We start from the raw sequence: 23,328 nt of genomic DNA, 5'->3' as shown, positions 1-23,328 counted from the left end.
TAAAAGGTATTCTATCACTTTGAAATGACCCTAGGGTATCATCTTAACCTTTTCCTTTACATACTATCAAAGACATCATTCAATGGAGACCTCTTACATCTATCTTTGCTGAATTCAAGAGTCAGATTTCTTGGCCCTGGACCAAGAGGAAGAAAGAATATTGAAACAGCACTTCAAGAAAGGTTGGGACATGAAGCCAGAAAGAGGCAGTCCTGGGTCAAAACCATCAAACTGAAGAATGGAAGGAAAGGGAGGAAGGGAAGTTGGGGATGATGATGGAGGAAGTATCTGCCTTGGGCCGAGAATTAAGTTTCACTCTGAACTGATCCTGAACCCTCTCTTTATATCTCCGCTACTACAGATCCCTACTTGCTGATATAGTTTGGCTATATCTCCACTCAAATCTCATTTTGAATTGTAATTCCCATAATCCCCATGTGTCATGGGATGGACCTGGTGGGAGGTAACTGAACCATGGGGGCAGTATCCCCTATAATGTTCTCATGACAGTGAGTCCTCATGAGATCTGATGGTTTTATAAGCATCTGGCATTTCCCCTGCTAGCACTCATTTTCTCTCCTGCTGCCCTATAAAGAGGTGCCTTCCACCATGATTGTAAGTTTCCTGAGGCCTCCCCAGCCATGCAGAACTGCGAGTCAATGAAATCTCTTTTCTTTATAAATTACCCAGTCTCGGGTATTTCCTAATAGCCATGTGAGAACAAACTAATACACTTGCCCACATATTCAACTCCCTCAATCCTTGATCTCTATCTTCTTATATTTCCCCAACTTTCTCCTGATGGTGATCACCAGAACTACAATGCCAGCAACAATGGCCACCAAGACCACTGAAATGACAACGCTAAGGTTAATTGCCAAATACTTCATGGTGGGTATAAGCAGGTGGCAATTTCTTATCCACATAGAGGTTACCAGCAGAAGGACTCTTTACACAACTGCATTCTGGGGCTGCCACAGGCCTAAGAGTAATTTATTCTTAGTCCTCCTCTCAAAATAGGTAGGGCCATGTCCACCAACGTCCACTGCAGACAGTCTTCTGAAAGGTTTTCTGCTACAACTTGGTATAGATGATGCACTGCTTGTAGTGCACAACTTTGTCTGAGTTCAAAGGCACAGACAACCTGGCACTAATAATTTGTGACAAGAGTGTTGTTATCATTGGCTCAGGTCTTCTTTTTCCAAATTGTGGGTGCTCACTAGGTTCACCCACCAACACAATGATATCTGGCTGCACTAGTGGGCCTTTAAATATCCTTTCTTCCACAGCTGGGATTAGGAGGGCAATCAACATCCAAAAAGGTATGCTCACTAAAGTTCACCATGCTCTGGTCACTCACGCATGTTTTTTCAGAAATAAGGGATATAAACTGGAACAGTTCCTCTCAAAAGCCCAGTGCATGGGACCAGCCTGGGACCCACACTGCCCCTCACCTCACCCCAACACGTAGCACATTAACTTGTTCATGGTACATATTAGGTGAGATATGTCTGGCCTTCACCACTAGTAAGAAGCATGAGGCCCAGAATGCCCACCAGGGTCAGGCAAGAGGAATGCAAACAGCACAGGAGGATATCCAGAGGGTGCTTGGAATAAAGACCTAGAGTTGGCTGCCTCTCATTGTGCTGCCTTAGCAGCTTCTTCCTTTTTTAAATGGAAAATCCAGTTTTGAAAAACATCAAAAGGTATACTGCTAAAATTACAATAAAATATTCTTTAATGATTATTAAAATATTGAGAATTTCAATTATTTCACAATCCACCAGTCCCCATGGAAAAAAACACGTATCTACGATCTTTTACATATGAGAGAAATAAACATCTATCTTGTTTAAACAACTGTTATTTTCAGTTTTCCAATTTCATCTTCAGGCAAAGACTCTAAATGTTTAGAATATTATATGATTTTAAATTCTGTACCCAATATTTTGCACTGTTAACAGTCACAGCTATCAACACATTTCTCGTATCATACACTCAAGTATTAATTCTATTCAAGTACTTATATTTGTTTAGTTCCACAAAATTTTACTCCTTAAATTCATTACAGTATTTCTGTCTTTCAATGTGTTCTCCACATCTTTGTCATGAAGTTTCACGTTAATCAATAGTATATGTGTCCTCTCATCTAATGTCTCAGTATCATTTGTTTATAATTACAATCCTTAGACATTCTTTGGCCATTTTAATACTTCTTGAAACTTTCAAGCTTCTCAGTCAATGAATATTAGAAAATTATTAGAACACTTTTATCCATTCTATTAATAGCTCAGAAATGCATACAAGTCCTATTACAATTACTATGTAACTGTCAGTTCTAACACTTACAAGTTAACAGGTGGAATTTAAATAAACCCACAGCTGCTTTCCTCTTTCCTTGGTATAGCCATAGAGTGAAACTCAAGCCCAGCCTGAGAATTCCTCTCCATTTGATGATACAAAGCGATTTGGCATGTAACCCATCTATAATTCGGAGGCTGGAAGAAACCAATGTCACTATAAAAGTCCATACTTTTCTTTGACACTAGAAGAAAGCTTACTAACCCTAAGGGAGAGAGAATGTCTGATAACAATCTCTAAGACACCTACCTCTTGCCCAATCATATTTAAATGGACAAAATTAGTTTCACCTTCAAAGTCAGTTGTCAAAAGCAAACAGAAGACCAAATTGTCTCACTAGGTATACTTAATTTATAGGCTAACAACAGTTCCTTATTCACATAAGCTGTTGTTATCACTATACTAAGACCAAAGAAAGTTTGCTTAGTGTTAATCAACAGTTTTTAATTGTACATTAATAGATCATTTGATTAGTATAAACTATTTCTTCTTCCAAGACTGGAAAGTCCATGAAGATAAGGGTCAGGTGAGTTAAATTAATATTGTAGCCCTGCGCCTAACCCAATTAGCTTGGAATTTTTGTTGAATGAATAAACGACAGTCCAACTTTTTTTTTTGAGACAGAATCTCACTCCCGTTGCCCAGGCTGGAGTGCAATGGCACAATCACAGCTCACTGCAGCCTTGACTTCCTGGACTCAGGTGATTCTCCCAACTCAGCCTCCTGAGTAGCTGGGACTACAGACGCATGCCACCACACCTGGCTAATTTTTGTATTTTGGTTGAGACAGGGTTTTGCCATGTTGCCCAGGCTGGTCTCGAACTCCTGGCTCAAGAGATCTGCCTGCTTCAGCCTCCCAAAGTACTGGGCTTACAGGACTGAGCCATCATGTCCAGCCCTATAGTCCAACTTTTATAGTTGATATCTAGGTGTACAAAATGAAAATGCCAATGGATTACAGAAATTAACAAGCTCTTACTAACTCATAACTACTAAAGCAAAAAATATCACTTAGACTATATAGCTTGAAAGTTCCAAAATTCAACATGTATTTAATGTCACAGATCTAAAAGTCAGGATGTCCAAACTACTCTCACAGCCATCCTCCAATACCTATATTCACACAAACTTTCTTTCAGTGAACACTACCAAGAACTAGGGACCACCTTAGATTACTTCCTCTTTCTCATTTTTCATAATCATTCCAGAGCCTTAATATTTGCACAATCTGTCACTTCCTCTCCATTCTCACTGACCTTCTATAAATTTGAACTTTCTACTTTGGGAGGCCAAGGCAGGTGGATCACGAGGTCAGGAGATCGAGACCATCCTGGGTAACACGGTAAAACCCCGTCTCTACTGAAAATACAAAAAAAAATTAGCCAGGCATGGTGGCAGGCGCCTGTAGTCCCAGCTGCTTGGGAGGCTGAGGCAGAAGAATGGCGTGAACCCAGGAGGCGGAGCTTGTAGTGAGCCGAGACCGCACCACTGCACTCCAGCCTGGGCGACAGAGCAAGACTCCATCTCAATCAATCAATCAATCAATCAATCAATCAATAAATTTGAACTTTCTTCAGTTCCCTAATGGATCAGTGTTTAAAAAAAAAAGCCTTTGACTGGTCTGATTCCAGCCTTACTTGCCCACCAAATCATCATCTAAATTGCTCCCAGAAAGGCATTTCTAAAAATGAAAATATGAACAAGTCATTTTCTTTCTAAAATACCATCAATTTTACAAAAAGTATTCAATGGTCAGAATGTAGTTTCTCTCAGCTCCATTTTTACAAGGGCATCTACTGTCCTCTATGGTCGGATAACAGATTTTATCTTTGCATTTCCTGTTTCTAAATTAAGACACGTCTTCTGCTACTGCCTACCAAACTCCTACTCCTGGTGAAGATGCTGTGAACACTGTTGAAATGGCAACAAAGGATTCTGAATATTACATAAATTTATATGATAAAGCAGTGACAGGGTTTGAGAGGACTTCCTCCAATTTTGAAAACAGTTCTACTGTGGTAAAATGCTATCAAACAGCATTGCATGCTACAGAGAAATCTTTCATGAAAGGAAGAGTCAACTGATGCAGAAACTTCATTGTTGTCTTGTTTTAGGAAACTACCACAGCCACCTGATCAGTCGGCAGCTATCAACATCAAGGCAAGACTTTCCACTAGCAGAAAGATTATGACTCACTGAAGGTTCAGATGTTAATTGGCATTTTAATAGTATTTTTAATTAACGTACGTACATTGGGTTTTTTCAGACATAATGATATTGCACACACAATACACTATAGGGTAAATATAACTTTTGTATGTACTAGGAAGCCAAAAAGTTTGTATGACTCACTGGAACCAAACCCACAATATCTCTGAAGTATACCTGTATATCATATAAACCTTTGTGGTCCTATCCTTTTTCTCCTATATTTTCAGAAAGTAATCAATATAAAAAACATGATGTTAAATAACCTTAAGTATATGTTCACACTTTATAAGTACTGTAGCATCATGTGTTATGCATCATTCTGCAATTTGCATTGGACCTTTAAAATCCATTTTTAAAATTTATTCGTACTGGTACCTAGAATTCTAGTTTACTCATTTTAAATGCAGCAAATAATTTCAGGCCAGGCATAGGGGCTCACATCTGTAGTCCCAGCACCTTGGGAGGCCAAGGCAGGCTGACTGCTTGAGGCCAGGAGTTCAAGAACAGCTTGGCCAACATAGGGAAACCTCGTCTCTACTAAAAATACAAAAAATTTAGCCAGGCGTACTGGCGCACGCCTGTAATCCCAGCTACTTAGGAGGCTGAGGCACAAGAATCACTTGAACCTGGGAGGCAGAGGTTACAGTGAGCTGGGACCATGTCACTGGCACCCCAATCTGTGCGACAGAGCGAGACTGTGTCTTAAAAAAAAATTTTTTTTCAGAGTTTAGATATGCCACAGTTTATCAATTATCCTGTTTATTATAGAAACTTGGGGTTTTTATTTTTTTGTTAGTATAAACAAAGCCATGAAAAAAAAATCATTCCTATATATGCCTTTTATAAACATGTAAAAAAAATTGTATCCAGAGGTTATATCTAAGAATTGAATTGGTTTTCTTTAATGTTATATTCTTAGTAAAGAAAAGAAGGAAAAAAGTGGTTTCCACAGTATAAACACTCATTAAATATTTACTGACTGAATGAAAACAGGACAGTAAGTCATTCAACTCTTCTTGATATTATCAAAATATTCTCCAAAGGAGAATCTGTACACAGATCTGTACTCCCACTAGTTGCTGTTCTACAACCTTACTATTAGTATGGTCAGGTCTTTTTAATTACTCAATATGATGGGTTTTTAAAATAGTATTTTATTCTGTTCCACCCAAAATTTTTATTAGATTTTTATTTTGTACTTCACTGATTTTACTTCTATCTTGAATATGCTCATTTCTGATTACTTGTTCTAATTGGTTATTAATGCCATACAGAAGGCTACCGATTTTTTAAACTTTCTATCCAGGAACGTTGCTGAACACTCTCATCAGTTCTAACAGTCTACGGTTTCTCTTGAAATTTCAACACAATTATATCCTCTTCCAATAGGGATACTTTTGCATCTTCATCTTCAATTGCTATAGCTCTTCTTTCTTTCTTTTTTTAATGCATTGGCTAGGTGTTCCAGTACTGAACACCAGTGATAATGCTTATATCCTGCGAATACACCTAAACTTCACTGTTATTTAAAAATGACACAATCTGAGCTGTAGGTTTGGGGGAGATAACCTTTACAAGCTAAGGAAGTTCCCTCTTGTTCCTAATTATCAAAAGTTTCTGTTTATAAAAACTATTAGCTACATATTATCACATAATTTTTCTAAACATCCTACATCACTTCAGGTAAGTATAGGCTTTTTCCTCCTGTAATGAGATTATTTGGACATTATACTAAAAGATTTTCTAATATTAAACCATCTCGGTATTCCTAAGATAAAACCTCCTGGTCCTAAAGTTTTCTTAGACTCAAATATTTGGGTTTAGTTGACCTTCTTTAATCTTTCTATTTAACTTCCATTTCCACTTTTATTATTCCTTTCTTCACAGTAATGTTAGGTTTGCTGTTTTTCTTTTTTCTAGTTTCTTTTGCTTTTGCTTAGCATTAATGCCCTTAAGATAACACACCTATCCAAGTAATGCTTTAGCTGGCTCCAACATTTTCACTAACATTTCTTTCACTAATATTCACATTACAACTCTGTATATCTCCTCTTTAATACAAACTTTTTTTTTTTTTTTTTTTTTTTTTTTTTGAGACAGAGTCTCGCTCTGTCGCCCAGGCTGGAGTGCAGTGGCGCAATCTCGGCTCACTGCAAGCTCTGCCTCCCGGGTTCATGCCATTCTCCTGCCTCAGCCTCCCGAGTAGCTGGGACTACAGGCGCCCACCACCACACCCGGCTAATTTTTTGTATTTTTAGTAGAGAGGGGGTTTCACTGTGTTACCCAGGATGGTTTCCATCACCTGACCTCATGATCCGCCCACCTCAGCCTCCCAAAGTGCTGGGATTACAGGCGTGAGCCACCGCGCCCAGCCAATATAAACTTTTAAAAAGCACCTTTTTATTCTTCTGCTAAATTTTATAATGCAATTTACCAGGAGAATTTATTTTACTGTGTATTTCAACATTAACTGCATTATAAAGAAAAGGATCAGACATTCCTTGATGAAATCTTTCAAAATTTCCTTAATACTTCAGTTATACTATACTATTTACAGCTATGTAATTATTTTCATTTATCTTGCTCACTCCTGAGAACAAACTTTGGCTCAAAGGAAATTTGTCTGGAAATTTCTCCAAAATTATCTCTTCAAAAATTGTATCTAAGACCGTGATTCCTCAAAGAACTAAAGGCAAAAATACCACTTGACGCAGCAATCCCATTAACAGGTATATATCCAAAGGAATGTAAATCATTCTATTATAAACATACATGCATGTGTATGTTCATTGCAGCACTATTCATAATAGGAAAGACATAAAATCAACCCAAATGCCCAACAATAATAGACTAGAAAATGTGGTATACATGCAGCCATTAAAAGGAAAGAGATTGGGCTGGATGTGCTGGCTCAATCTTGTAATCCCAGCACTTTAGAAGGCTGAGATAGGAGGATCACTTGAGTCCAAGAGTTCAAGACCAGCCTAGGGTAACATGGCAAAACCCTGTATCTACTAAAAAAAAATTAGCTGAGTATGGTGACATGTGCCTGTAGTCCCAGCTACTTGGGAGGCTGAAGCAGGAGAATGGTGTGAACCCAGGAGACGGAGCCTGCAGTGAGCCAAGATTGTGCTACTGCACTCCAGCCTAAGCGACAGAGCGAGACTGTCTCAAAAAATAAATAAATAAATAAATAAATCCTTCATCTCTTTTCTTCCCTCTGATCTCTTCCCTTGGTATATATTCTGGAACCCTTCAATCCATACCAAAGTCTTTAAATGGCTCTTTCATGTTTTCTTACCTCCTTATTTCTCTGGGCTACATTCTATCTGAGTCTAATAGATGCCAATACTTGAATTCTCCCTCTCATGGCACCTAAAGCAGTGTTTTTCCTCAGTAACATAATGTACTGTTTTACTTTCAGAATCTACTTTCAATTTTCGAGATTGCTCCTGTTTCATATCTTGTTTCATCTGTTCCTTATTTTATATAAGACAGAATTTCTTCTTTCATCCCTCTAGCATCTTCAACATACCTATTTATTATTATTTATCCCTCCCCTCTTATGTTTCTCTCATTACCTCCACGGCAGAACCAGATCACATAAAAGACAAGAGTGGGAATTTTCAGACTCTTCCCTAAGACAACATTGGGAATTTTCACAGACCCAGTCACCAACCAAATGAACAGACATTTCAATTCAGGTGTCAGTTATAAGAATTATGTCCATCTTCTCACTTTCCTAGGCTTTTGATTTCCTGTGATATTTTAATATAAATTGCCATGCAAACTACTACCCTTCTGAATATTAATAAATACATGGACAATAAGCACAAACTGGGCGTCTCAAGGGTAACTTGAGATACATGATTACTCTAAACATAAGCCTATGCAGTAGTTATTGGCACTTTCCTTCAGCCTGCTTTACAAACGGGGAGATTCACATTAGGCCTTGGCTTCATGTAATAAGCCCAATTCGATTCTCCTATTCTTCATGAAGCACTTTAACACTCAACAACCAAACTCCTGGCTATAAGTATATGCTTCTCTGCCCTAAACCCAATCCTGTCCATCACTTTGTAGTTTTCTTCCATATAAACCACAGAAATACCTACTTTGTTTCTAAATCACTGATGTCTGCTTGTATTATCTTGCTCTTTATTTTTTATTTTTGAGACGGAGTCTCATTCTGTCACCCAGGCTGGCATGTAGTGGCACAATCTTGGCTCACTACAACCTCCACCTCCCGGGTTCAAGCAATTCTCCTGCCTCAGCCTCCTGAGTAGCTGGGATTACAGGCTTGCGCAACCATGCCCAGCTAATTTTTTTGTATTTTTAGTAGAGACAGGGTTTCACCATATTGGCCAGGCTGGTCTCAAACTCCTGACCTTCTGATCTGCCCGCCTGGGCCTCCCAAAGTGCTGGGATTACAGGCGTGAGCAACCACGCACAGCTGTGCCCTTTATTTTTTCTTGTTGTTTTTTTTTTTTTTGTTATTGTTGTTGTTTTTGAGACGAAGTCTCGCTCTGTCACCAAGGCTGGAGTACAGTGGCGCAATCTTGGCTCACTGTGACCTCCGCCTCCTGAGTTCAAGCAGTTCTCCCGCTTCAGCCTCCTGAGTAGCTGGGATTACAGGAGCACACCACCACATGCAGCTAATTTTTGTATTTTTAGTAGAGACAGTGTTTCACCATGTTGGCCAGACTGGTCTCAAACTCCTGACCTCAAGTGATCCACCTGCCTCAGCCTCCCAAAGTGCTGAGATTACAGACATGAGCCACCACACCCAGCCTAAAGAAGTACTATTTTTAATACAATAAAACTGGAAACAGTTCAAATAAAATCTAGTTAAATAAACCATGACCCAACTATTTTAGGAAGTACTACAAAAATAATAAAAATCAGAAGGTAAATTCATAGAAAAAAATGTGCCCGACAGACTGCCACATAAAAAAATTACAAAAGTTTATAAATTATTTTAAATATAGCCAGTAAAAAAATATTAATAATTAAAATTACAGTAAAGTAAAAATAACATGAAGCAGATTTTAAGAGAGAAACAGTAAGAAGTTGAAAGGTGGGTTAAAACCAAATTATGGAAGGTACCAGAGTCCTGACTACTGATCATTATCTTTCAGAAAATGAGAAACAAAAAGTTTCAGCTGAAGACAGCTGGGAGCGGTGGCTCATGCCTGTAATCCCAGCACTTTGGGAGGGTGAGGTGGGCAGATCACTTGAGGTCAGGAGTTTGAGAGCAGCCTGGCCAACATGGTGAAAGCCCATCTCTACTAAAAATACAAAACAAACAAATAAACAAACAAACAAACAAAAAAATTAGCCAGACATGGTGGCAGGCACCTGTAACCCCAGCTACTCGGGAAGCTGAGGCAGGAGAATCACTTGAACCTGTGGGGCAGAAGTTGCAGTGAGCTGAGATCGTCCACTGTACTTCAGCCTGGCTGATAGAGACTCATTCTCCAAAAAAAAAAAAAAGTTTCAGCAGAAGAGACACAGCATAAGAGTGTAATTAGAAAAGAGAAATATGAAGAGTAGAATACCATGAATTAAAACTGAAAACACTTCTATTGGTCAATGTTTTATTTCAAATATAGATGACAATAAGAGATTGTTAATATTAAAAATAAGGACTGGCATTATGCTTTAATACAATATGCATGAAAATTATTTTTACATAAATATCTGATAAAATAAAGGCTTACATTTAAAAAAAAGGAAGCAAGGCCGGGCGCAGTGGCTCATGTCTATAATCCCAGCACTTTGGGAGACCGAGGTAGGTGGATCACGAGGTCAGAAGATTGAGACCATCCTGGCCAACGTGGTAAAACCCTGTCTCTACTAAAAATACAAAAATTAGCTGGGCATGGTGGTGTGCACCTGTAGTCCCAGCCACTTGGGAATTTGAGGCAGGAGAATTGCTTGAACCTGAGAGGTGGAGGTTGCAGTGAGCCGGGATCATGCCACTGCACTCCAGCCCGGTGATAGAGAGACACTCCATCTCAAACAAAAAAAGAAAAAAAGAGAGAGAAGCAAAATATCTGAAATGCAATTATCAAAATTTTACATAAAAATACATTTCTGTCATTTTTCTGCTTGTATTTCTACCTAAAGGTGGGAAGCAATAGAAAAGGTCTTTAAAATTAATGCTTCCGTAGCTTAACAATTCTTCTATTAAAGTATAATTAGGCCAGGCATGGTGACTCAGGCCTGTAATCCCAGCACTTTGGAAGGCAGAGGTGGGTGCATCACTTGAAGTCAGGAGTTTCAGACCAGCCTGGCCAACATGGTGAAACTCCATCTCTACTAAAAATACAAAAATTAGCTGGGAGTGCTGGCACACACCTGTAATCCCAGCTATTCAGGAGGCTGAGGCACAAGAATCCCTTGAACCCGGGAGGTGGAGGTTGCAGTGAGACAAGATGGTGCCACTGCACTCCAACCTGGGCAACGGAGCAAGACTCTGTCTCAAAAACAAAAGTATAATGAATAAATTATCAAGCTTAATGGCAAAAGGTCACAAATCTATTTTTATATTAAACTTATATAATTTAAATATTGTCATCCATTGCTTTGGGTAACTGGAACTTCAATACATGTTTCACCATTTAGCATCATCCCACTATTCCACCTCCTTCTCTGCCCACACAAATTCCAAGACTCTTGAACACAACACATCAATCTGGTAACATACATAAAAAGAAAGAAACACTAAACACCCTTAAGGGCTTCAAAAAGAAATACAGGTAAAAAAAAAAAATAGAAAGTATACTAATGAAAAGTTGTCTGTTTTAGTTCTAATAGTAATTCCGTTTCACAATTACCTAATTTTTTTTTTTTTTTTGAGATGGAGTCTGGCTCTGTACCCCAGGCTGGAGTGCAGTGGCACAATCTCGGCTCACTGCAACCTCCACCTCCTGTGTTCAAGCAATTCTCCTGTACACTTCTCATGAAAGGTGAAACAGTACAATTTACGGGAGAGAAACATAGTATTTATATATTTCACAGTTTAAAAATATCCTTTAGCCAAATAATTCCACCTCTAGCATTTAAAAATTTTTAAAAATGTAGAGACAAACATAAATAATAAACACATTCAATGATAGTGATAAAAATATACACACTAAAGAAAAATAACTATGGCTTATCCTTATAATGCATTAGTGAGAATGGTGCTCCTGCAGAATACTTAGTATTTACAGACTAAATGAGAAGAGATAAAAGAGTAAGAAAGTTATGGCCGGGCATGGTGGCTCACACCTGTAATCCCAGCACTTTGGGAGGCCAAGGCAGGTGGATCACGAGGTCAGGAGATCGAGATCATCCTGGGTAACACGGTGAAACCCCATCTCTACTAAAAAAAATACAAAAACTTAGCCGGGCATGGTAGCAGGCACCTGTAGTCCCAGCTACTCGAGAGGCTGAGACAGGAGAATGGCGTGAACTCGGGAGGCGGAGCTTGAAGTGAGCCGAGATCACGCCACTGCACTCCAGGCCAGGCGACACAGCCAGACTCCGTCTCAAAAAAAAAAAAAAAGAAAGAAAGAAAGTTACAAATGATGTAATTCTGGTTATTCCTAATTCACTACTTCAGAATTCTTTTTTATATCCTTTCTTCTTTCAAATACTCTGAAAGACACATGTGTTACTTATACTAAATCAGATTCCAAAAAAAAAATATCAAGACAACAAAAATTCTCTTGGGCAGCTTCTAGTAGACCTTTTTACTTAGAACAATTTAAACAAAAGTACATCTTACTATTAAACAGCCATTCCTGACACTCTTTGCAAAACAAAGCAAAATAAAAACCTTTCAGGATAAACTGAAAGGTTGCTTACATAATCAACAGAAGTATATAAAGTACCAATATATACACTAACTGATTCCACCCAAGTTATTAACTGTATTGCTTTATACATGAAATAAAAACTTAAAATTTACCTGCATTGCACTTTTCCCCAGTTTCACCACCTCAAATAATGTGACAGGCTCCCCTTCCCCATTCTGTTGAGGGTGTCCATTAGCTCTTCCACGGCCTGCTCCTCTAATTCCAGCTTCAATTCTGCTCTTCTCACCTGGAGATTTTCGAGGTTTCTTATTTGTAGACTGAAAAAAAGATAAAAAAAAGATTCCATTCGATTTATGTTTACTTTGCTTTATATAAAATGATCACTACTATAGAAGAAATACAATCCCTAACCAAAAGAAACTTTAAAATTTCTTCTCAGTGATTCAAAAAAGTGCAAAGAGCAAAACATAAGTTTATATATAAAAGGTATGAAGGTAACTTTCTTTTGTTTTTTGAGACACAGTCTTGCTCTGTAGCCCAGGATGGAGTACAGTGGCACTCTCTTAGCTCACTGCAGCATCCTCCTCCCAGGTTCAAGCGATTCTCCTGCCTCAGCTTCCCGAGTAGCTGAGATTACAGACCCCACCACCACGCCCAGTTAATTTTTGTATTTTCAATAGAGAAGGAGTTTCACCATGTTGACCAGGCTGGTCTCGTACTCCTGACCTCAAATGATTCGCCTACCTTGGCCTTTAAAAATGCTGGAATTAAGAGCATGGGCCACCACACCTAGATGATGTTTTAAAAATTGCTTTAGTGTGTTGTACAATAATAATGCCAATGTTGAATATTTTAACCTTGCCTCTTCTTGACATTTCCTTCTGCATACATTCACTGATACTCTCCTACTTCCTCAGAAATCTTGTACAGAAAACATTTCTGGGAAATGCCATATATTCAACTTCTACCTCTACTGAAATGCTCAAGTATTTCTTAGTCATGCAACAAATATGCTGAACATATCTGGAACTATTTCAGGTACTGGCAATACAGCAATAAACAAAACAGACAAACATTCTTGCCCTGATGGAGTTTACATTCTTTAATTAACATAGCATCCCCTCCCCCCAACTTTATTTTAAAAAGTTAATACTTGCTATAATCTTATCTCTATGTCACCTTTAGGGCCGAGGATCATTTGAAAAAATTGTTGGCAGTCACTGTATCTACTCCTGTTAATTTCATTCATTCATTCATTCACATACAAACTCATTCTACAGTTGCTACTTCACCAAACTCACCAGTGACACCAACGTTGCTAAATGCAATAGACATTTCTTGAAACTCTCTTAACAGACATGACTTTTTTCCTTTCCTTTCAGTTATATTTCCCCTCCCTGTATTTCTTACCTGTTAGTATTACCTAGAGGTCTCCCCTAAGTATCTTTTCTTCTCAATCCTTATGCTCTCTACTGAGTAATTTAATTCATTCCCATTATATGCCTGTTTCACTTATCAATTTATGGTCTCTCATCTCCAATGAGATAAGTGTCTCCAATGAGAGACAATAAATTGAAATAAATTTGCCCTGCTTTTTGACACTGAAGCTGGACCCTGTAAACATTTATCTTTTGCCATCTGCTGCAGTATTAGGCTTTGTAAAAGGAAGGTACTAGAGGAACACTACAAGGCATAGCTTGGAGGGGCTTCTTTTCCTTATTATAGTACCTGTTCCCTGCATTTGCTTTTACTGTGTTTCTGACAGTATAGTCCTCTTTTCACTTCTGTTGGTAGTTAATGGCCCTCTAACCATTTCTATGTGTGGATTAATATATAGAGTTTGTTGCTTAATTTTTAAATAAACTTTTTTTAGAACTTTCAGATTTACAAAAAAAAAAAAGTTGAAGATAGTACAGAAAATTCCTAAATACTTTACATATAGTTATTCCTATAATTGACATCTTACATTAGTATGGTACATTTGTTACAATAAACCAATACTGATACACTAACAAAAGCCCATACTTTCTTTGAATTTTTTTTTTTTTTTTTTTTTTTTTTTTTTTGAGAGGGAGTCTTGCTGTTGCCCAGGCTGGAGTGCAGTGACACAATCTCGACTCACTGCAACCTCCGCGGTTCAAGTGAGTGATTCTCCTGCCTCAGCCTCAGGAAATCACCCAAGTTCGAGTGATTCTCCTGCCTCAGCCTCTAGAGTAGCTATGATCATAGGCGCCTGTCATCACACCCAGCTCATTTTTGTACTTTTAGTACAGACAAGGTTTCGCCATGTTGGCCACGCTGGTCTTGAACTCCTGACCTCAAGTGATCCACCCATCTCGCCTCCCAAACTGCTACAATGACAGGCATCAGCCACCAAGAGCGGCCTGATTTTTCTTACTTCTTGCCTAATGACCTTCTGGTCTAGGAGTCCATCCAGGATACCATATTACATTCAGTCACCATGTCTTCCTAAGCTCCTTTTGGCTGTGACAGTTTCTCAGATTCTCCTGGTTTTTGATGACCACCAGTATTTGAGAAATATGACCATCAGTATCTGAGAAATACTGATCAGGCATTTTCTAATAGGTTCCTCACTGGAATTTGTCTGATGTTTTTGTCATACCTAGACAAGGGATTATGGGATTTGAGAAGAAAGGAGAGGTAACATGCCATTTTTTTTTTTTTTCAGACGAAGTTAACTTGTTGCCCAGGCTAATGTGCAATGGCGCGATCTCAGCTCACTACAACCTCCATCTCCTGGGTTCAAGTGATTCTCCTGCCTCAGCCTCCCGAGTAGCTGAAACTACAGGTGTGTGCCACCACCTCAGCTAACTTTTTTTTGTATTTTTAGTAGAGATGTGGTTTCACTGTGTTAGGCAGGATGGTCTCTATCTCCTGACCTCGTGATCCACCCACCTCAGCCTCCCAAAGTGCTGGGATTATAGGCTTGGGCCACCATGCCCAGCTGGTAACATGCCATTTTTATCACCTCATATCAAGAGTACATACTATCAACATAATTAATCAATGTTCATGTTGACCTAAATCACTTGGCTGACGTAGTGTTTTGTCAGGTTTCACCTCCGTACTTTTCTTACTCTTTCCATAGTGTACCCTTCAGAAGAAAGTCACTAGGTATAGCCCACATTTAAGGGGTAGGAAGTTCCACTCCACTTCCTTGAGGAGGTATTTACACAAATTATAATTCTCTCACATGGAAGATTTGTCTATTCTCAACCATTTATTCAATCATTTATATCAGTATACACTCATCATTTATTTTATACTTGGGGTTCTAATTCAATACTGTTTTGTTTTGTTTTGTTTTTGGAGACAGATTCTCTCTTTGTTGCCCAGGCTGGAGTGCAGTGGTGCGATCTTTGCTCACTGCAACCTCTGCCTCCTGGGTTCAAGCGACTCTTCTGCCTCAGCCTCCTGAGTAGCTGGGATTACAGGTATGTGCCACCACACCCAACTAATTTTTGTATATTTAGTAGAGATGGGGTTTCACCATGTTGGCCAGGCTGGTCTTGAACTCCTGATCTCAAGTGATCCACCCGCCTCTGTCCCCCAAAGTGCTAGGATTACAGGCGTGAGCCACCGTGTCCGACGTAATTCAATACTATTTTACTTTGTTGCTCAAATTGTTTCAGCTTTGGCCAATGGGAGCTCTTTTAGTTAGCTCCCAAGTCCTTATGACATAATCACATCACTCTGTGTGGTTTTTCATTTCTTTTTTAGCACTTGGCTACTTATTGGCACAAGATGCTCCAGGTTCACCTTGTATATCCTTGCCCCAGTTCTAGAATCAACCAATACAAGAAAGAGACTGGGTTCCTTTTATTGGAAAATGGTATCAGAGAATAAGAATTGCACACTGGTTGGCCGGGCACAATGGCTCATGCCTGTAATCCCAGCACTTTGGGAGGCCAAGGCGGGCAGATCACCTGAGGTAAGGAGTTCTAGACCAGCCTGACCAACATGGCAAAACCCCGTCTCTACTACAAATACAAAAACTATCCAGGTGTGGTGGCGCATGCCTGTAATCCCAGCTACTCGGGAGGCTGAGGTGGGAGAATTGCTTGAACCTAGGAGGCAGAGAGGGGTTGCAGTGAGCTGAAATTGCACCATTGTACTCCAGCCTGGGCAACAGAGCAAGACTCCACCTCAAAAAAAAAAGAACTGCACACTGGTAATACCAGCACACGGGTAGACAAGGTGGGGAGGATGCCTTGATCCCAGGAGTTCCAGACCAGCCTGAGCAACATGGCAAAAGCCCATCTCTACAAAGTTAGCTAGGGCAGTAGTGTGTGCCTGTAGTCCCAGCTGCTCGGCAGGCTGAAGTGGGAGAATCGATTGAGCCGGGGAGGTCGAGTCTCCAGTGAGCCGTGATTGTAGCACTGTACTCCTGGATGACAGCGAGACCGTATCTCAAAAAAAAAAAAAAGAACTGCACACTATGTTTTGCTTGTTGCTACTAGAGTACCTTTGCTTCTAGGTTCTTCTGTGGACAAAACATAAAATACACCTCCCATATGTTACATGCAACGAAGTCACTCTTTGAGCGGGTATCAGTAGCTCAGGCAGTTGAAGGAGCGGCAGTGAACAGGCAGCCCAGCTCACTAAGGCTCTCTGTGCACCATGGCCCACTAGCACCCAGTATGTACTCTCCCCACTGCAATGATGCCCAAGAGGAAAGTCAGCTAAGCAGAAGTGGAAGTCAAAGTGAAGAGTCAAAGAGGAGACAGGCATGGTTGTCAGCTAAACCTGCTCCTGAAAAGTGGAAATGAAGTCAAAGAAAGGCAGCAGGAAAGTACAAACAGGGCCAGGTACAGTGGCTCACACCTGTAATGCCAGCACTCTAAGAGGTCAAAGCAGGCAGATCACTTGAGCCCAGGGGTTCAAGACCAGCCTGGGAAACATGGCAAAACCCTGTCTAGACAAAAAATTACAAAAATTAGCTTTTATATATACACATATATGTATACATACATATATAGAAATATATATGTATATATGTATATATAGTTGTATATATATTTATATATACACGTGTATATATATACATGTAAAGGGTATATACATGTAAAGGGTATAAAGAAAAGGGAAAAGGGGAGCAAAGAGAAGAGGCTGATGCCGCTAACCAAAAAACTATAGATTTACCTGCAGAAAATGGACAAAGCAAAACCAAGAAGAGTCCAGCTTCCGGTGAAGCCGGAGAAAAAGAAGCCAAGTCTGATTAATATCATATACTATTAGCAGTGGTCCTTCTATTCTAGTAGAATCCAGAGGAATATTTTTATCAACTATTGTATAAATGCAAGTTTTTTAGTAGATCTAGAAACATTTTTAAGAAGAAGGGAATCCCACCCACAACCCATTTTTAAAGTGTAAATGCTTTTTGTTTTTAAGAGATGAAATCATTCACTGGTTATTTTTTGGTACAACCAGAAAATATTGTGGGATACTGAATTGTCAGAGGCTTTGACTGTCTTGGGTGTCAGCTTAACATTCCATAGATGGGGGTTACTTTTCATATCCTAAAATACAAAGCATATAAAATGGCAACATGGAGTTATAGTCCTGAATTAAAAAAAAATTTTTTGCATTTTAATGTCTTGGATATTTTAAATTATTTCTATTCCGTGTTTCTTAATAGCACAATTTTCTTCCCCATTTTTTTCTTTTTTTGAGACGGAGTCTCGTCTGTCGCCCAGGCTGGAGTACAGTGGTGCAATCTCAGCTCACTGCAACCTCCACCTCCCAGGTTCAAACGATTCTCCTGCCTCAGCCTCCCGAATAGCTGGGACTACAGGTGCCCACCACCACTCCCAGTTAATCTTTGTATTCTTAGTAGAGATGGGATTTCACCATATTGGCCAGGCTGGTCTCAAATTCCTGACCTTGTGATCCACCCACCTTAGCCTCCCAAAGTGCTGGGATTACAGGCGTGAGCCACTGCACCTGGCCTTTAGCAGGATTTTCTAAAAAACAAAAACAAACAAAAAAAAAACTCCTTGATCATGGCTCTCCCTGTCAGAATTGTGTGCACTCTAACATCTTTGGTTGTGGTATTCCTGTTTTCCCAGTAACTTTGCTAATGTGCTGTGAAAGACTGAAAATTTGAGTATGCTGTGTATATGCTTTTAAATGAATTGGAGAAGTGTATTTAACAGCTTATCAACATGTGAAGATACTGGTACTTGATAGCCTCAAGGAAAATTTGCCTCCAAATTTTAAGCTGGAAAGTCACTGGAATAACTTTAAAAAAGAATTACAAACTTTTTTTTTCTTTTTTTTTTTTTTTTGAGACAGAGTCTCGCTGTCGCCCAGGCTGGAGTGCGGTGGCACAATCTCGGCTCACTGCAGGCTCCGCCCCCCCGGGGTTCACGCCATTCTCCTGCCTCAGCCTCCCGAGTAGCTGGGACTACACGCGCCCGCCACCTCGCCCGGCTAATTTTTTTTGTATTTTTAGTAGAGACTGGGTTTCACCATGTTAGCCAGGATGGTCTCGATCTCCTGACCTTGTGAAAACTTTTTTTTTCGGTTTTCAGTATGTATGTTAAGAATTGCACACAAACTGAAATGTCTGTGTACTAATCCCCAACATAACCAACAAAATCTCAATTATGAAAGAAAAAAGCACATTCACTCTTTGTTCTGTGAAGTTCTAAGGGTTTTGACAAATGCTTGGTGTTGTGTATGCACAATTAACGGTTATCATGGAGAATAGTTTACTTTAAAAATCCTGTGTATTGCCCATTCAACCCTTTCTCTTCTCCTTCTCAGGAAACCACTAGTTTTTACTTTTTTAATCATCATCATAGTTTCCTTTTTTCCACATATTAATATATGGGTTGAGTACCCATTATCTGAAATGTTTGGAACAAGAAGTGTGTCAGACTTCCAGTTTTTTCAAATTTTAGAATATTTGCACATACATAATGAGATATCTTGGGGATGGAACTCAAGTCTAAACATGAAACTCGTTTGTTTCATATATACCTTACACACATAGCCTGAAAGGAATTTTACATAATTTTCTTTTTCTTTGAGACAGAGTTTCGCTCTTGTCCCCAAGGCTGGATTGCAACAGCGCAATCTAGGCTCACTGCAACCTCCGCCTCCTGGGTTCGAGCGATTCTCCTGCCTCAGACTCCCAAGTAGCTGGGATTAAAAGCATGCGCCACCATGCCAGGCTAATTTTGTGTTTTTAGTAGAGATGAGGTTTCTCCATGTTGGTCAGGCTGGTCTCGAACTCCCGACCTCAGGTGATCCACCCACCTCAGCCTCCCGAAGTGCTGGGATTACAGGTGTAAGCCACCATGCCTGGCCATAATATTTTTAATAATTTTGTGCATGAAACAAAGTTTTGACCTTTTTACTTTTTCTTTTTTTTTTTTTTGAGACACAGTCTTACTCTGTCACCCAGGCTGGAGTAGAGTGGCACAATCACAGCTCACTGCAACCTCCCCTTACAAGCTTAAGCAATCCTCCAGCCTAAGCCACCTAAGTAGCTGGGACTATAAGCACTAGCCAGCACACCCAGCTTTTTTTTTTTTTTTTTTTTTTTTTTGGTAGAGACCGGTTTTGTTATGTTGCCCAGGCTGGTCTCGAACTCCTAAGCTCAAGATATCTGCCTGCCTCACCTCTCAAAATGCTGGGATTTACAGGGGTAAGCCACTGCATCTCGCCTTGATCTTGGTTTTAACTGTGACCCGTCACATAAGGTTATGTGTGGAATTTTTTTTTTTTGTAGACGGAGTCTCGCTCTTTCGCCCAGGCCGAAGCACAGTGGCACGATCTCGGCTCACCGCAAGCTCCGCCTCCCGGGTTCACGCCATTCTCCTGCCTCAGCCTCCCGAGTAGCTAGGACTACAGGTGCCCACCACCACACCCAGCTAATTTTTGTATTTTTAGTAGAGACGGGGTTTCACCATGTTACCCAGGATGGTCTCGATCTCCTGACCTCGTGATCTGCCCGCCTCGGCCTCCCAAAGTGCTGGGATTACAGGCATGAGCTACTGTGCCCGGTCTATGTGTGGAATTTTTTATGTGGCTATATGTTGAGATTCAGAAAGTTTCGAGCTTCAGAGCATTTCAGATTTCAGATTTTTCGATTAGTGTTGCTCAACTTGTAACTGGAGTCTAACAACATGTAGGCCTTTCAGACTAACATCTTTCACTTTAATAATATGCAATTAAGATCCATGTCTGGCTGGGCACGGTGGCTCATGCCTCTAATCCCCATACATTGAGAGCATGAGATGGAAGGATTGCTGAGGCCAAGAGTTCAAGACCAGCCTGGGAAACAAAGCAAGACCCCTTCTCTAAAAAAAAATAAAAAATAAAAAAATTTATCAATTAACAAGAAATAAAAAGAAAAAAGAAAAACTATCTAAAGATAAAGGATTTAAAAAAAAAAAGAACAAAAAAGTTAGCTGGACATGGTGGCATGTGCCTGTAGCTCCAGCTATGCAGGAGGATGGCTTGAGCCTAGGAGCCTGAGGCTGCACTGAGCCATGAATGTTCCACTGCACTCCCTCCAGCCTGAACAACAGAGCAAGACCCTGTCTTAAAACAAACAAAAACATTCATCCATGTCTTTTAGGGGCCAAATAGGTCATTCAAAAAAACTGTTGAATAGCATTCCATTCTATAGATGTATCACATTTTGTTAGCCATTTACCAAATAATGGGCATCTGGGTCACCACTATTAGGCAATTACAAATAAAAAACATTCACAAGCAGGTTTTCCTGTGTACTTAATTTTTAAAATCAGCTATGTATATACCTAGGGGTATAACTGCTGGAACTTTGAGTAAGACTATGTTTAGCTTTGTATGAAATTGCCAAACTGTCTTTCAAAGTGGCTGTACCATTTTGCATTTCTACCAGCAAGAAACGAAAGTTTCTGGGCCGGGAGCGGTGGCTCACACCTGTAATCCCTGCACTTTGGGAGGCCAAGGCAGGCGGATCACGAGGTCAGGAGATTCAGACCATCCTGGCTAACAAAGTGAAACTCCGTCCCTTACTAAAAATACAAAAAAAATTAGCTGGGTGTGGTGGTGGGTGCCTGTAGTCCCAGCTACTCGGGAGGCTGAGGCAGGAGAATGGCGTGAACCCAGGAGGCAGAGCTTGCAGTGAGCCACGATCATGCCACTGCACTCCAGCCTGGGCAACAGAGTGAGACTCCATCTCCAAAAAAAAAAAAAAAAAAAAAAAAAAGAAATTAGAGTTTCTGTTGCATCACATACCTCCCAGGAAACTGATATTCTCAGATGTTTAAATTTCAGCCATTCTAATAGGTATATAGTAGGATCTCATTGTTGTCTTGATTTGCAGTTCCCAAATGACAAATGATTTGAAGCCTTTAAATAGTTAATAATTATTTTTTAAGACAGAGTCTTACTCTGTCACCCAGACTAGAATGTAATGATGCAATCTCAGCTCACTGCAACCTCTGCCTCCCAGGTTCAGGTGATTCTCGTGCCTCAGGCTCCCAAGGAGATGGGATTACAGGTGTGTGCCACCACACCCAGGTAATTTTTTTATTTTTAGTAGAGATGGGGTTTCACCATTTTGGCCAGGCTGGTCTCGAACTCCTGGACTCAAGTGATCGGCCCCGCCTTGGCTTCCCAAAGTGTTAGGATTATAGGTGTGCACCACTGTGCCTGGCCAATTAATTCTTTACATTTAGTTTTCTCCATTTGAATTATTGGCAATGAGTCTCTCACCAGACTGGACCCAGACTGATTCTTCATATGTGCACTGTCCAACATGGTAACCACTATCCCCAAACATGGCTTTCAAAGAACTTATACTGGCTGGGCGTCGTGGCTCATGCCTGTAATCTCAGCACTTTGGGAGGCTGATGCGGATGGATTAGCTGAGGTCAGGAGTTTGAGACCGGCCTGGCCAACACGGTGAAACCCCATCTCCACTAAAAATACAAAAAATGAGCCAGGCATGGTGGTATGCGCCTGTAGTCCTAGCTACTCAGGAGGCTAAGGCAAGAGAATTGCTTGAACCCGGGAGGTGGAGGTTGCAGCGAGCCAAGACTGTGCCACTGCACTCCAGCATGGGCAACAGAGAAAGACTCTGCCTCAAAAAATAAACAAATAAAATAAAAAAGAACTTATATTATTTAAGATGTATTTTCAACATCCTAATACAATCTTGTCAACTGGTAGTGATGAAGGAACACTAATGCTTTATATCCCATAAACAACAGTACAAGTGAAATATCTATGGTCCATAGGGTTATTAATACAGAAATTAGAGTTCATTACTGCAGGTAATTCAAGGGACACAGTGATTTTAAAATCTTTTAATGAGTATGTGTAGGAAAGCAAACCTGAAATACCTGAAAGAAAGCCTGCAGCAACACAGTAAGTAATGAATTTCATGGAAAATATGTTACATATACATAGGAAGTCATTAACCTTCACTGTTCCTATACAAAAATGATGCAATCTAATCTCAGAATTTACAGCAATCTTTAGGACGACTGTGTACTCTTCAATTTAAATGTGTATCTACATTTTTAGTAAAGTGTTTTAAATACACAAATTAGCCCTGCTGTGTAGGAAAATAACTTATCCCAAATACCCTATTCCAAAGCTCTAGAATAGGTTAAGTTGCAGTATGAATGTGCAATGACTTTCCTAGAAGTTTTAAGAAACAAAGATACAAAAACATTCTTTAACCTTTGTGCCTTATCTGGCATAATGAGCTGTGAATGTTAAATAATCCACACCGTACCACAAATAATATACATTAACTTTTTTTGGGATTGCATAATGCAAGAATTTTATACATACACAATTAAAAGATAAAGAGATAAACACAAATACCTGCAATATAAAATACTAAACTATAGTATATAAAAATACTTTTCATGGAATTTTGGTTTATGGTAAGTGCTAAAAAACCTTCTAAGAGAAAGAT

At 39.7% G+C, this 23,328-nt stretch overlaps 1 protein-coding gene across 2 annotated transcripts in view; it reads right to left on the bottom strand.

Moving 5' to 3' along the window:
* STAG1 (stromal antigen 1) overlaps positions 1 to 23,328 on the bottom strand; it is a 417,686-nt gene that overhangs the window by 256,626 nt on the left and 137,732 nt on the right. For both annotated transcript variants that reach the window (XM_003265265.4, XM_030816776.1), the window contains exon 4: positions 12,530 to 12,694. In XM_003265265.4, coding sequence (XP_003265313.1) covers positions 12,530 to 12,694 — 165 coding nt within the window. The remainder of the gene's footprint in view (positions 1 to 12,529; positions 12,695 to 23,328) is intronic.

Source organism: Nomascus leucogenys, chromosome 8 (genome assembly GCF_006542625.1).
Source record: "Nomascus leucogenys isolate Asia chromosome 8, Asia_NLE_v1, whole genome shotgun sequence".
Taxonomy (NCBI): Eukaryota; Metazoa; Chordata; class Mammalia; order Primates; family Hylobatidae; genus Nomascus; species Nomascus leucogenys.
The sequence above is the reverse complement of the archived record's forward strand: the minus strand, read 5'-3'. Positions and strand labels throughout refer to the sequence as shown.